At 40.1% G+C, this 14,212-nt stretch overlaps 2 protein-coding genes across 3 annotated transcripts; both read left to right on the forward strand.

Annotated features, from left to right (window-relative positions):
- Positions 1-33: 33 nt before the first annotated feature.
- Positions 34-4,880, forward strand: HisRS (histidine--tRNA ligase). Of its 2 annotated transcripts, XM_018109991.2 has the most exons (6): positions 34-349; positions 2,453-2,766; positions 2,849-3,064; positions 3,130-3,558; positions 3,624-4,244; positions 4,312-4,880. In XM_018109991.2, exons 2-6 carry the CDS (start codon positions 2,572-2,574, stop codon positions 4,513-4,515), a joined length of 1,665 nt encoding a protein of 554 aa, XP_017965480.1. In that variant the 5' UTR covers positions 34-349; positions 2,453-2,571; the 3' UTR covers positions 4,516-4,880. The 2 variants fall into 2 exon arrangements, with proteins under 2 accessions (XP_017965480.1, XP_017965481.1); XM_018109992.3 differs by lacking the exon at positions 2,453-2,766 and having other exon boundaries at positions 35-349.
- Positions 4,881-13,259: 8,379 nt separating this feature from the next.
- LOC108657405 (uncharacterized) lies at positions 13,260-13,952 on the forward strand. The gene has a single exon (XM_018109995.3). The coding sequence runs from the start codon at positions 13,544-13,546 to the stop codon at positions 13,940-13,942; it is 399 nt and encodes a 132-aa protein (XP_017965484.1). The 5' UTR covers positions 13,260-13,543; the 3' UTR covers positions 13,943-13,952.
- Positions 13,953-14,212: the final 260 nt, after the last annotated feature.

Genomic DNA, 14,212 nt, shown 5'->3' on the forward strand with positions numbered 1-14,212 from the left:
GTAGCGTTGCTCTCTTTGCGCTTACGTTGCTCATTTGTGCGCTAACGCGCTACTTACGTGCCTGTTACTCACGGCTGGCCGCGTGCAATTTTTTTTGGCAGCTAACAATAAAGTAATTGCAGCCCGCGCGAAGTTACCAAAAATCTTGCGATTACATACATTTTGCCACGAAACTGTGCAAACTGTTCGCAATTAAAGAAAATTTTGTGTGGTGCTTTATACTGTTGTTATTCGTTGGTGTTGTGGCATTTAGAATATGAGTGATACGCGTGAACAGATTTTGGAACAAATTAAAGTACAAGGCGATCTCGTGCGTCAACTGAAAGCGACGAAGGAGTCCAAAGAGAAGGTCAGTACGACATACATAATGAATGCCATAATGTCTATGCAAATTATTTCCCCATGTTTGTATGCATAGTATGTATGTAAGTGTGCATGCAGGCTAAACCATTCCCATAGTGCACATGTACACACACACATTGTTTTGCCATCCATGCTTTTGTGTGTAATTTTGTACATGACTACGTGTGTGCGTGTGTGTATTTAGGCCGCTCGTCATGCGTTTTTAACCCTTTGCCGTTTATGTGTACATACGTTCATCTGAATCCTGTTGCACTTCTATCGAACTACTGTAACTTTATTTATGTATTTCATCAGCCGCACACACATGCGTATTTACGCACGTATGTATGAGCGCAACATAACGTATTCGACTCGTCGACATCCGTTCCCCCCTCCGCTCCTCACTCTTTCTATTCGTGTTGCGCTGGCAGCCTCTCATTATTGAATTTTAACTCTGTAATTAGATTGCATGCACAGACATATAACGGAGAGCTCAATCAGCAGTGGCAACAACAAAAGAGAACTTTCACATTTGAGTACTGTATTTTGGCATTTCTTACAAGAGTTGTTGTTGCTGTGCAGTTGGCATTTTTTAATGGCAACAACCGAAGCTGTTTATAGGGAAAAGAAGCTAAAAAAAATGCACATAATACTCTTTCTTATTCGATATTTTATTTATTCTCAATAAATATGTATATGAGCGTGCGATTAATTGTAAAAAAAATAAATAAATAAATAAATAAAAAAAGATTCAATCTGTTCAAAAATATAAATGTGTATACACGATATTTCAGATTGGAGTCATTAACTACATAAAAGCAAGTAAAAGTTAAAACAAAATTGTTTTAAGAAATGAATCATTCAACGTTGAGTTCACTTGAGCATATAATTCGATAATTATAATTTAAATGTTTGAGTGAGTCATAGAGAAAGTTTAGCGTGTTTTAAAATAGCTAGAGTAACCACAGTGCACTCTAGAAAAAAAGCCAAACAGACAGCACTGCTGCCACTCACATTCGCACTGTAAATCAACGTTTGGTCTCTCAGTCAGTCGGCATCGCCAGCCTTGAAGCAAACCACCGCAAGCTTTTTTCTTACCATTACCTCTTCCTCTCCTTGTCGTCATCAGCTATTTCGTTGCGTTTGCCCCTTTTTTCTTATGTTCGTTTTAAAATAATGAATGCTATTGTTGTTCTTGTTGTTGTGTTTGTTGTTGTGATATTTTGTGCTCATGACCGACTGACTGCCATGCGAGTCGCTGTTGCTGCTATTGCTGGTGAAACCGGCTCAGCAACAAATGACGCAGCCTCCGTTAGTTGTCTATGTGCGCGTAAGCAGCATTAATGTCAACGTAATTGTTACCATTAATTGCTATTTTATGCGTTCATTGCATTCAAGCGGGCATCAGCTGTTTTTTTTTTTTTTTTGCTTTCGCGAACCGCTAAAAATATATCGATATATCGATATAGGGGGATTCTAATATAAGCTTAACATCTGATTTGGCTATTTTAATTATGACTGCTAAATTGTAAGGGCAAATATATTCAAAACAATTAATATGAATATTGGGATTTTTGATTTGCTTATGAGAAACATAAATTTGATGAAATTCAGATTTGGTCGGAATAAATCGCATGCAAAATGTCCTTGAACTCGCCATTGTCGTGATCCAATTTCGAGTTTTCGAAATTTCGAACTTCAAGTGTACAAAAGTGTCAAGTGTGTATGAGAGCGAGATAGAAAGATGTAAAGGAGAGGAAGAAGGAGGCAAACAATTGTATGCCCAATTGCAAAAAAAAAGAAAACAACAGGTCATAAACGGCGGTCAAGAGAACGCAATGATTTTGTATATCTTTCGATTTACATATATAAATTTAAAACAAGGATCTTTTGTTTACTTATCTACACCTACACACACGTACACACATACACAAATATACTAACACACATGCCTTCATTTTGTACATTCAACATTTTCACGTAGTTGCAACAAGTTTAAGAAATAAAAAAATATAAAAATATTTTAACAATGCAGACAAAAAGTTCGATAAACGCTAATCGGTATTTCGTTTATTTTTTTTTATTACTCATTGTTGTTGTTGTTTATTAGGTTTTTTAAGCGCTAATGCAAATAATTTGCTGCTTCACTCGAAAGCAATTAGTAAAGACATACAAACAAAACGAAAGAAAGACAGAAAGAAATATCAAAGAGTAAAAGTCAAAACGAAAATGTTGCGTTCGATTGGCCGCCAGTGGCGCTGTAGTGTTGCGTTTCAGTGCCCTTGCCTTTGTCCTGCCCGCCAGCAGCTGCCGCTGGCGCCATCTAGCGTGGGCCGTGCGATATCAACAAGCGTTGGACAACAATTGAAAGCACAACAACAACAACAATTACAAGAACAGCAACAACAACAACAAATGCATAAGGTTAGCATCTAAGTGCACTATACAAATTAGCTGTGAATTAAGCCGAAAATCATATTTCTATTCATTTTGCATTCCATTGCAGATCGATGAGGAGGTATCACGTCTGCTGGCCCTAAAGGCCAAACTGGGCGGCGATGCGGCACCGGCCAACCAAAAGTTCACGCTAAAAACGCCAAAGGGCACGCGCGACTATGCGCCACAGCAGATGACGCTGCGCCAAGGTGTGCTGGACAAGATTGTGCAGGTGTTTAAGCGTCACGGCGGAGAGGCTATTGACACACCCGTCTTTGAGCTGAAGGTTTGCATTTGATTAATTGATTAATTTGTTCATGATTATGATGTTAAACAATTTGCAACTTGCAGGAAGTATTAACAGGCAAATATGGCGAGGACTCAAAACTGATTTACGATCTGAAAGATCAGGGCGGCGAAATCTTATCAATGCGCTATGACCTGACCGTGCCACTGGCACGCTATCTGGCCATGAACAAGATCTCCAGCATTAAGCGTTATCACATCGCCAAGGTCTATCGCCGTGATAATCCCGCGATGACCCGCGGTCGCTATCGCGAATTCTATCAATGTGATTTCGATATTGCCGGCACCTACGATCCGATGCTGGCGGATGCCGAGTGCGTCAAAATTGTTGCCGAAGTGCTGGATACTTTGGACATTGGTGATTATGTGATCAAGCTGAATCATCGCCAACTACTGGACGGCATGTTCGAAGCGTGCGGTGTGCCGGCGAACAATTTCCGTGCGATCTGCTCGGCTGTGGACAAGCTAGACAAGGTAAAATGCAATATGAATACAAATTCCAGAGACTCAGAGATTAAATATTGATTTCTCGATTTTAGTCACCGTGGGCAGATGTGCGCAAGGAAATGGTGGATGAGAAGGGTCTCGATGGCGCCACAGCCGACAAGATTGGCGAGTATGTGCGCCTGAGCGGCGGCGCTGAGCTCGTTGAGCAGTTGCTGGCGGATGAGAAGCTAAAGGCTGTGCCTAATGCCGTCAAAGGGCTCGAGGGTATGCAGCTCCTGCTGAAATACTGCTCACTTTTCGGACTGGAGGAACGCATCAGCTTTGACTTGAGTTTGGCGCGTGGCCTCGACTACTACACGGGCGTCATCTACGAGGGCGTGCTGAAGGCAGAGCCCAGCGCTCCAGCCTCACCAGTTAAAGAGCTCCATAATGGGGATCAGGCGTTGGAGCAAAGCAGCACTGTTGGCTCGGTGGCAGGTGGCGGACGATATGACAATCTGGTTGGCATGTTCGATCCGCGCGGCAAGGCTGTGCCCTGTGTGGGCGTCTCCATTGGCGTGGAGCGCATCTTCTCAGTGCTCGAAGCCAAATTCGCGGCCAGCAACGTGAAGTTGCGCACCAACGATGTGGAGGTGTATGTGGCTTCTGCCCACAAGGGTCTGCACGAGCAGCGGCTGCGAGTGCTCAACCAGCTGTGGAATGCGGGCATCAAGGTGAGCCAACGATTACAACATTGTCATATTCCAAGCAAACTAATATCGTATGTTGACCAATTCACAGGCGGAGCACTCTTACAAGCTGAATCCGAAGCTATTGGTTCAGTTGCAGCACTGCGAGGAGCATCAAATACCCCTAGCGATTGTCTTGGGCGACGCCGAGCTGGCCCAGGGCATTGTCAAGCTGCGCGAGGTGACGACACGGCAGGAGTCCAATGTGAATCTAGCGGATCTGCCCAACGAGATTCGTCGCCGACTCCAAAAATAGATTAGAAACCATCCTCGCCTCTCTGGCCAACTCACGCAAAGTTTCAATACTACTACAATTACATCGCTATGAATTTTATTTGCTTTATTTATCAATGCATAAACTGTGTGTTTTTTTTTTTTTTTTTTTTTTTTTTTTTTTTAAACATTGTTTTATATTTGCCCTCGTTTGCTGCGCCGTCGAACGGATCCATGTGCTACTATATTATATGAACCTACCATTTAATTGTAGGAATAAGTTATAGCAAATTTATACCAAAACTGGAAACTAAAAATAAACTGCTAACGCATTCGCATTTAATCAAAAGACAAAAATATTTAAAAACAAAGATAAAAAAATATACTAAATGCGATCTGGAGTTAAAAGTTTTGTTTATCTTTGGATAAGGGGGATTTGATTCTAGAACCTAGAAATGGATTAGTAGCTTCGGATTGCCGAAGATTGCATGCACTACAGTCAGACTGCTCTAGTCGGGAGTATCCGACTAGCAGATACCTGCCCTCGTTCACATTCCCTTAAGAGTAACAACAAATTGCATAGTTTGCATGTTCGTTAACGTTTAATGTCACAAATAAGTTCTATATTAACATTTTATTTTTGATTATGTAATTTGCTCGCATGTGATGTGAATTAATATAAATGCAATATATGTACTCAAATATTTCGCGTCTCATAAGTATAGTAAACACATAGTTATTTGTTTAGTAGTTCAGTAAATCTTCGATTGAGAATAGTCACTCGGATATATATAAATGCATCAATATATATAAATGCATCAAATGCATCAATTCTCAGGGAAGTCCTCATTGTCGTCCTTTTTATCTGCATCACTCCCGTCCACACATTCATTATCCGGCTCCTTTGGGGTATTTGCGTCCTCGGGGTTCGTGATTAGCATTGCATTCGTGTTGGTCAGATAGCGGTTCGCCGTTTGTGAGAGTGCGTCCAGAGAGTTTCCCACATGATCCACAAAATTGAGAATGGTGACTAGCCGACGATTGATATTCAACAGCGTCTCGATTTCCCTTTCATATTGTCTGATTTCCTCATCAATGTCCGTGGTATTGTCCATTTCTCCTTATATACAATTTATAAATTCGATATTAAATTTTTTAAACAATTTTGAACAGTAAAAAGAATTTGTTGTTGCCAGAGTAAAATCAGGCTTATAAATGTTTCCTAGTCAAGCAAAAGTCATGCGATGAAACTTTTAATTCCTATGCGTCAACATGAAGTTTAAGGAACAGAGCTACTATTTTTTTTTTTTTTTTTTTTTTTTTTATATTTTTATATTATTTCTTTCAGCCTTTGAGGATCTCCATTACTTGGAATGTAGTCAATTGATAGAGTTGAGTAAGATTACTTTAGTCCTCTTCTTTTTCTCTCTTACTCGCTATACTTATCTCTCTCTACATATGTACATATATGCATATTGTTTTACCTTCACTCTCTCTCCCCCTCTCTCTCTCAGTATACGTATATGTATATCTCCATATCTGTCTGCCTATCTTAATTTATCTCTTTCGCTTCGTTTAACTAACTCTCCTCTCGCCATCTCTTGCATTCTCTCTCTACCTTTGCTGCTGTTCTCCATCTCATTTTACATGCTCTCTCTCTTCAAACGCCATCTATATATTATTTTACTCTCTATTTCTCTCCGTCTCATTTTTATTATCTCTTTCTCTTTGTCCTTATCTCCATCAACATCTTTTTACTTTCTTTTTCCCTTAATCTCTCCATATCCAATTCACTTTTATACTCTCTCTCTATCTCTCTCTCTCTCTCTCTCTCTCTTTCCCTCTCCATCTAATTTTTATACTCTCTCGCCATCTTATTTGAATACCCTCTCTCAGTATCCATCTAAATTATTATACTTTTCCTCTCTCTCTCTGTCTCTCTCTCTCTCTCTCTCTCTCTCTCTCTCTCTCTCTCTCTCTATCTCTCTCTCCCCCCTGTTCCCTCTCTTCATCGTCAGTCATTGCCAAATAAACTCTCAATCGACTTACCACCCCTTCTGCCCACTCGCGGCGCCTGATCCAAGCTCCTTTCTATGCACTTTTCAGCCTGTTAGACTAACTGTAAAGGTGTTTAGAACAACATTTGCCTGTTTACACATACATACATATTAACACGCGATCATATTTGTGTTCTTTGCAGAGCTTGCCCCACAGCGTTGACCAGTTAAAGGCAACGCTTCAGCAGCAGGAACAACGACAGCCACAACAAGAACAACAGCGAGAGAGTCTCAGAGGGCCAGAGGATGCCGGAAACTCTGCCAGCAACCGCAACGGTGACCGCCAGCAGCATCGATTGCACAGTTGCGGTGCTTAAGGTGCCAACGCCCACGATGCAAATGCCGCAGGCGTGCAATCTACAGAGCCTCGGCATCATAATGGAGCCGAACAATATCAACATTGAGCTGAATCCTGCGGCAACAACGTCCAGCCTAAAGGTGAGTGCCTAAGCCATTGAATGATTGAGTTAAGAGCATGGGAGTTTCGAAAGAGTTTCAATATGATTGTATTGATATGCTTATATAACAGAGTCTATATCTATATAGTTTTAAGAGTTGAATAGCTAATGGAGGTTACTTAAAAAAAAAAAAAAAAGTTTCTTCCAATACACGAATCAGTTCAAAGAAGATGCTCAAGCATAATCAAACCCTAAACTGAGATACTTAACAGAGGGAGTCCTTTTTTTTGGATAATCATTATGTCATACAAAATGTGGTACTACTTATGAATCATAAAAGTGTATAAAATCGGATGGGGATTACTTTGAGTCTTCATTATACTTGTGGCTTTAATGTCATTGGTTTCGATTGAAGATTCGAGCACATCAAGATACAGCTCTCTTATGTAATAAAGATATAAAAATATATCATATAAAATATTTCGTCTTTCCACATTTGGATTTGGGAATTTGAAGATTTCATATAACATATTTGCTTACTACACGACACCACACTTCCATTTGCAATATCTATCACAATACTTGATATACGATATAACGAGCTTTATAAAAATATTGGAAAATTTCTGCTTTACATATGGATCTTCTATAAGATGCCAGATCTAACAATTGTAGCTATCCATGCAACATGTATACAGCTAGAATTATTACAGTACCATATGATTTAACCAGAGCCAGGAATAGTCAGTTTTATTAAACACTTAAAAAATATTCAATCAGTTAATGCAGATTAGGAATTGAGGGCGCACTGAAACTACGGGCTAATTCCACGGCTCGCATTCTTAACCTATAGATAGGTGGAGCGGATTCGACTAGCCAGCATACTAAATGGTATATGTGATCGATCAATGTGGCGAATGGCTCATCAATGGATGGTCCAAAGAACGTGGGTGTCAGCGGTGCCTTACCGTACAGCTCGTGCGAACTGTAACGGCCAAAGGCATCCATCACAAAATTTGGTAGCATACGTATAAATTTCTGAACATATATCGACGTTCTGAACTTAGGCGGTAACTGATCATCGCAGCGCACAACAAATCTTATGCAGTCACTCGAATCAGATGATATATCCGAATCTGTATCCGAAGATGAACTCGACGTGCTCTCGCTTTCGGAACTAAAAAGATCCTCCAGCTTCGTCGGGCGTGGCGGCATAATGAAGACACAACCATCTTGTGCGGTAGCCTCCGATCGACTTTCACTAGCAGAGCTCCGAGTTGAATCAGGCTGCGATTGTGCGGAGATCCCCACATTCGACTCGCTGGTATCACTGAGTGGACGTCCTGTCCGGCTCTCGGATAATGTTCTAGACTCGATGCGCACCGAAAAATGATTGAATATACTGGCATCGAAACATATCTTGCGCGCCGTATTCGCGATTACGGTACTACTGACGGTATCGTTCTGATTTTCGGATATGAACATCAGATAGATTTCGCCCCTTGGTAGTGTTGGTTCGCTCTCTGGTTCTAGCTCAGCGTTCTGCTGGCAGCGCCTCTCCAGCTCGTCGATGATGAAATCATTAAAATGTTTACCCATAATTCTCAATTTTGGTACAAACTAAAAGCAACAATAAATTAAGAAAAATTGTATAATTGTAAAAAAAAAATAATAATAATAACAAAAAAAAACAAAATAAACTGAAAAATTTCAAGCGTGCGAACGGTGCCAGAAAAAATGAATAACTGAGTTCAGCTCAGAAAACTTTTGGCATTTACAATGCTTACCTTTCGGCCTACTTTGTCTCGTTATATGTATGTATGTGTATATATTTGGAATAGTTATATATTTTTGGTATATTACACATATATATTATATATTTGTCTGTCAAAACTTAAAAAAATTAATGAATCGGTCTGAAATTTTGGAATCTGATTCATTTGATATGATAAATTGAAAAAAAAATTGATATGATATAAATGGGAAAATTAAAAGGTTAAGGAGCTATGTATCCACTTTTGCTTTTATTAAACCTTTTTGTAAATATTTGCTATATTTAATATTTTGTCCAAAGACATTTAGCTTTAGTCACACTAGCAATGCGCTTAGGCATACTTTCCATCAATTATTGAATATGGGCTCATCCATTCCAGTCGGTAGTGTATCCTACTTTGAGAGCCCTTTTTTAGACAAAGACCAAAAATTGTTGATTTTCGAGTCAGTTCTTGACGGTTTTCGCTTTGTGCTTGGGTCTATTGTCCTGCTGAAACAGGACTTTTTCCAATCTTCTAATCGTGTAATCCAATCTAAATATTCAGATAGTTTTCCTTTTTCATAATTTCATCGATCTTGACCAACCGTGATACATATGTATGTAGATGTCTTGTTCAAATAAATATATGTATATACATACATATATACATCCAATATATATGTACATACATATGTACATATATGCTCCATAAATATATCATATGCATACATACATTTAGCTATCATATTTATGTATATTTACAAATGTGACTAAAAGCTTAAATTCCCTTGACATACAGATGGCTATATACGTATGCATGTACATACATAAATACTGTTTTATAATCCATTATGTCTATCGCTTCTTCTTCATTTGCTTTTTTGCATTTTTTTTCTTCTGCTGCTTCTATTATTATTTTAGAGTCCTGCTAATGGATCTCTCCCTGTTGGCAGTTACTCATTTCTGTGCGTTACGTAATTAAATTACGCACACGAAAATGTCAAACGTTTGCGCGGCTGCCGCTCGCATCGTTTTTACACTCGAGTTGAGTCCGGCCCTTGCGACAGAGCTCTGGCTACTGCTACGGATGCTGTTGCTGCTGCTGCTGCTGCTGCTGCTGCTGCTGTTCCTGCTGCTACTGCTGTGGTCGCCGCATTTTTCATGCTTCAGTGCGTGCAATTTGGTTTCGGGAGTGGGGTGGGTTGGGGAGGGGAGGGGATGCTGGCAAAGACAAGGGCCGGCCGCATGAAAAGGGGGAAACCGTATGCCGTCTCATTCAAATGACCTAACCCAGGATGCGTTGCTGATTTTGACAGGCAGCGGGCTGAACGATGAACGGTGGCATCGTCGACGTCAACGTCGCTGTCACTGTCGCTGTCGGCGTTACCAAGTCGCAGCTAATACTGTTTTAATATTAATTTCATTTCTATATTGTTTTGTTTCGTTGCGTTTCTTTCGCGACTTCCCAACTTTTTTTGTTCTCTAGTTTTTTTACGTTCCATTTCCCATTGTTGCTATTGCTGTTGTTGTTGCTGTAGTTCTTGTGTCATCCTGCGCTGCGCTGTCTTCGTTCGCTTTGTCATTGACATGTCACTGCAGGCAGAGCGGCACAGTGGTTCAATAATAATTGTTAGCAAATGAAATTCATTTAAACGGGAGAAACGGGAGAGTTGACAGAGAATGTAAGAAAAATAAATATAAATTATATTGCTATTATGTATGTGTAAATTAATCAAATAAGATAAGATAATTAAAATCATTTATAGATTATAGATATTATGCGCATACATATATTTTTATTTATCCTCTTTTTTTATTTATTACTTTATTTCTTATATATTTTCGTAATTATTATTATTTGTATACTTTACTACTATTATTATATTTACCTATATATATTTATTGAATATAATTTTTACTTTATATTCTTTTGTAATTTTATTTTTAATTTTCTTTGATAATTTAACATTTATATTTTCATCAAATTATCTTCAGCTTGTGCACACTGTGCACACTGCTGTTTGCTTTGGTGGTAGAATCGGCCTCAAAGCTGACGCAGTTTAAATCTCAATGCATGTGTGTGTGTGAGTGTGCGTGTGTGTGTTAGTGTGTGCAGTGATTTGTTGTAGGGCTGCAGGGTGCACTTCAACTGCCGCGGCTCGTTTGTCAGCACCAGCTAGACGCTGCTCTAGGGGGAGGACGGATTCAGGGCAGTCAAGCAGCCCAGGCAACGTCGTTCGAGCCGATATCATTCAATGCTTCTAATTTACGGATTAATGAAGGCGCAATTTTACATATTGAAATTTTTGGTTGCTCGACGCGATCGTGGGAAGCGATTAGTGGCCGTGGCCAAATCAAAGCGGAGGCGACACTGCAATTGTTGCCCCTTGTGCGGCCCTTCGTTGGCATTGATGGATTGCCTCATAAATTTGTGATTTGCTAAGCTTGATTTTCCATTTCACAAACTTAATTTGTATGAATATTTATATGCATATATTGCATGTTTGGATGTGGTATATAGAGTAACATATGTATGTATGTATGTATGTATAAATGTATGCCATATGTCAGCTGGGGAGGATTGAGCGCCGTGTGAAAGTAATGGGTACATTGTCCTAGGTCGTTCCAACATTAAAACATTTGCATAAGTTGAAGAGTTTAAAAAATGCTGAGGCATATTGTACATATGTACATATGCATGTATATATGTACGTACATACATATGTAATAAATATAAAATACTAGCTTAGTATATACTCTATGTTTAAAAATACAGACAAGTATAACAAATATAATTTATTTAAAATTCAAAAATAAGGGAAGCAAAATACTTAATTTAATTAACATTTTATAAGCCAGCTTCCACAACTCTTTCAATGTCAGCCGCTCAATCGGGGCTTTGTCCTGCTTAATTCAGCTTTAGATCTCTTATCTTCCAGGCAGCTTTTTAGCGCTTCGCTTCCAATTCCAATTTTCCAATTCACAGCTCGACGCCTTCAATGAAAACGAAAAAAGATGCGAAAGATGAGGCGAAAAGAATATAAATAAACGGAAGTCAGTTGCTTAGTGCAAACACTAATAATATTAATAACGATAATCGTGATGAAAATGAATCTGCCAATCCGATTTCAGGTCATAAATACGTAACATAACGTCAGGCCCATTGATTGCTATCTGCCGCATAGTCATAAGTGCAACAGAGACAACAAACGCACAGTGAATCGACGGTAGTGTGTGTGTGTGTGTGCGTGCATTCCAGTGGCGGGCCACGCGTCGCCAGTTGCTTATCTCGGGTGACCAGCACGCCACGTGCAATTGCCAATTCCAATCCCATTCATGAACCATAGTTTTTGGCACGTATGTGAGCGTGTGTCTGTGTGTGTGTGTGTCAGGCAGCGGGTAACGGGTAAACGGGTGAGGGTACCAACAAATTTGCGTGCAATCGTTAGGCTTGCGTTTTTAATGACTTTTTCGTTTCAGTTCTGTTGGCATTGCATTTAATTCGATTATGATCCCTTCTCCTTCTCCCTGCCCATTCCCGTTCGCCCGTTCCAGCCAGCTCTGCAGCTGGGGTAGCTGCAAAGTAATTGAAACGAAGCCGTAAGTGGAGCGCTGTGTGCATTTCCCAGGCGAACGCAAGTATGTATGTATGTGTGTGCGTCCAAGTACAACTAATGTGGGTGTTAACGGTGTGTTAAGTGATTTTGCCATTTGTAAAATCGAACAATTGCAAAAGCCGCTGCGATAACTATCACATTCGCTGTTGCTGCCGCTGTCGATGTCGATGTCTGCGCACGTTTTGCCCATATTTCAAATGCTCAAAGTTAAAACTTTTGATATCCGTTTTAAAATTGTTTCACTGCGCGCGTGTGCGTGTGCGTGCGTGAGCATTTGAAAAGTATCGACTTACGTTTTCTTTTACGTCGTTTTTTAGCTGCTGCTGCTGCTTCTGCTCCTACGCTGCCCAATCGCTTGCCTGTGAACAGCTGGCAACGCTAAATGGGAATTAATATTTAAAAATAACTGTGTTATGTATTCAAAGAGCAACGGCTCTTATATCTTAATTTAAGAGTGCAAGTATATATGTCTGTATGTATGTATGTATGTATGTTAGCCATTTATTATGTGCTTTATCCCCTGTCAGTTGGTCCATGGCCGGTTTTTGGCTAATGAAAACTAAAAACTTCAATTACCAAAAGCAAAATAATGCGTTTTTAAACCCAAAAATGTAAGAACTGTAACTGTAGCAAGAAATTGTGATAGATGAGGGTATATGGGAATGCTTTTTACGGACCACTTGTTTGTCCCAGGGCTGCTTATAAACAAAGAGTTAACCGAAAAGGACAACGCTCCAAAGAAAATGCCCATAAATCAGTGTAAGCAACACACACACACACACGCAAATAGTAAAGTAATGCAAAGCTAAAGTAAGAGAATGAAAGGGTTTCGATTGTTGTGTTGGACTTTCCATGAAATTTCCCAATGGGGTGATTATTTAAAATTGTGCAGCACATAAATAGCATACCAAGCGAAGGCAGCGGGGCAGCATCTGTATAATAAAAACATTTATATGTGTGTAGTGCGTGTGTATATTTCTGATCTAATTGTTGCCAAACTTTTTTTATAATCAAAGTTTTTGTGTAAACACAAACCAAACTGCGCGCGCTCCGCTTATGCGATATTTGCAAACGATATTCAGCTGCTATCGATAAGCGATCGCTTACGCATATTGCGAAATCAAGGCAACTTAAGAGGTTCATCGATAGTAATTAGCACAGCTGTTGCGCATATCTAGGGAAGAAATGCGCGGCAGCATTGAACATCTAATTAGATTTATTTTGCCAAAAACAATTGTTACTTCTAATGATGGCCACCGATGTACAAAACGCAGATTCTAAGGATACGCTGACTCAGCTGCTCGAAATGGGCTACGCAGAGATCGAGGCACGACAAGCGCTGGCGCAGGCCTCCAATAATCTGGAGCTGGCCATACAATATCTGGTCGGCGAATACGATGCCGAGCAGACCGATGAGGCGCAGCAGCGACGCACACGACGCCACTGCAAGGAGCTGCGCAGCTGCCTCATGGGCAATCCAGCCATAACTGATTACGCCGTGGCAGCGCTAATGAAGAAGCCGCGCACTGCCGAAGCATTGCGTGAGCTGGTCGGCGCTCACAGCTCCATGTTTTTGGGATCGCTGTTGGAGTCATCCTCCGACGAGGAGCAGCCGAATGAGGAGCGCAAGCAGCGAAAACAGTAGATTAAATGAGTTAAGAGGAGTGAAGAGAAGTGGTCGAATCAGCTGTTAAAACTAGATATTAAAGCGAATTAAACGCAAGCTAAAAAAAAAAACTGTTGTTATTGTTGTTTTCCTTTGCCTTTGCCTCGGCTTTGGTTTTGGTTTTGTTTTTGTTGTGGCGCCGGTCAAGCCACCCTTTGTGCGTGTTTTATTTCTTCTTTTTCAATTTTTGTTGTTTTTTTCTTGCGGTGTTTTGTATTTTGAGCTCTGTCGAGCGCGTCAACCCTTTTA

This window comes from Drosophila navojoa, chromosome X, assembly GCF_054131105.1.
Source record: "Drosophila navojoa isolate 15081-1374.11 chromosome X, UAZ_NAV_1.0, whole genome shotgun sequence".
Classification (NCBI taxonomy): Eukaryota; Metazoa; Arthropoda; class Insecta; order Diptera; family Drosophilidae; genus Drosophila; species Drosophila navojoa.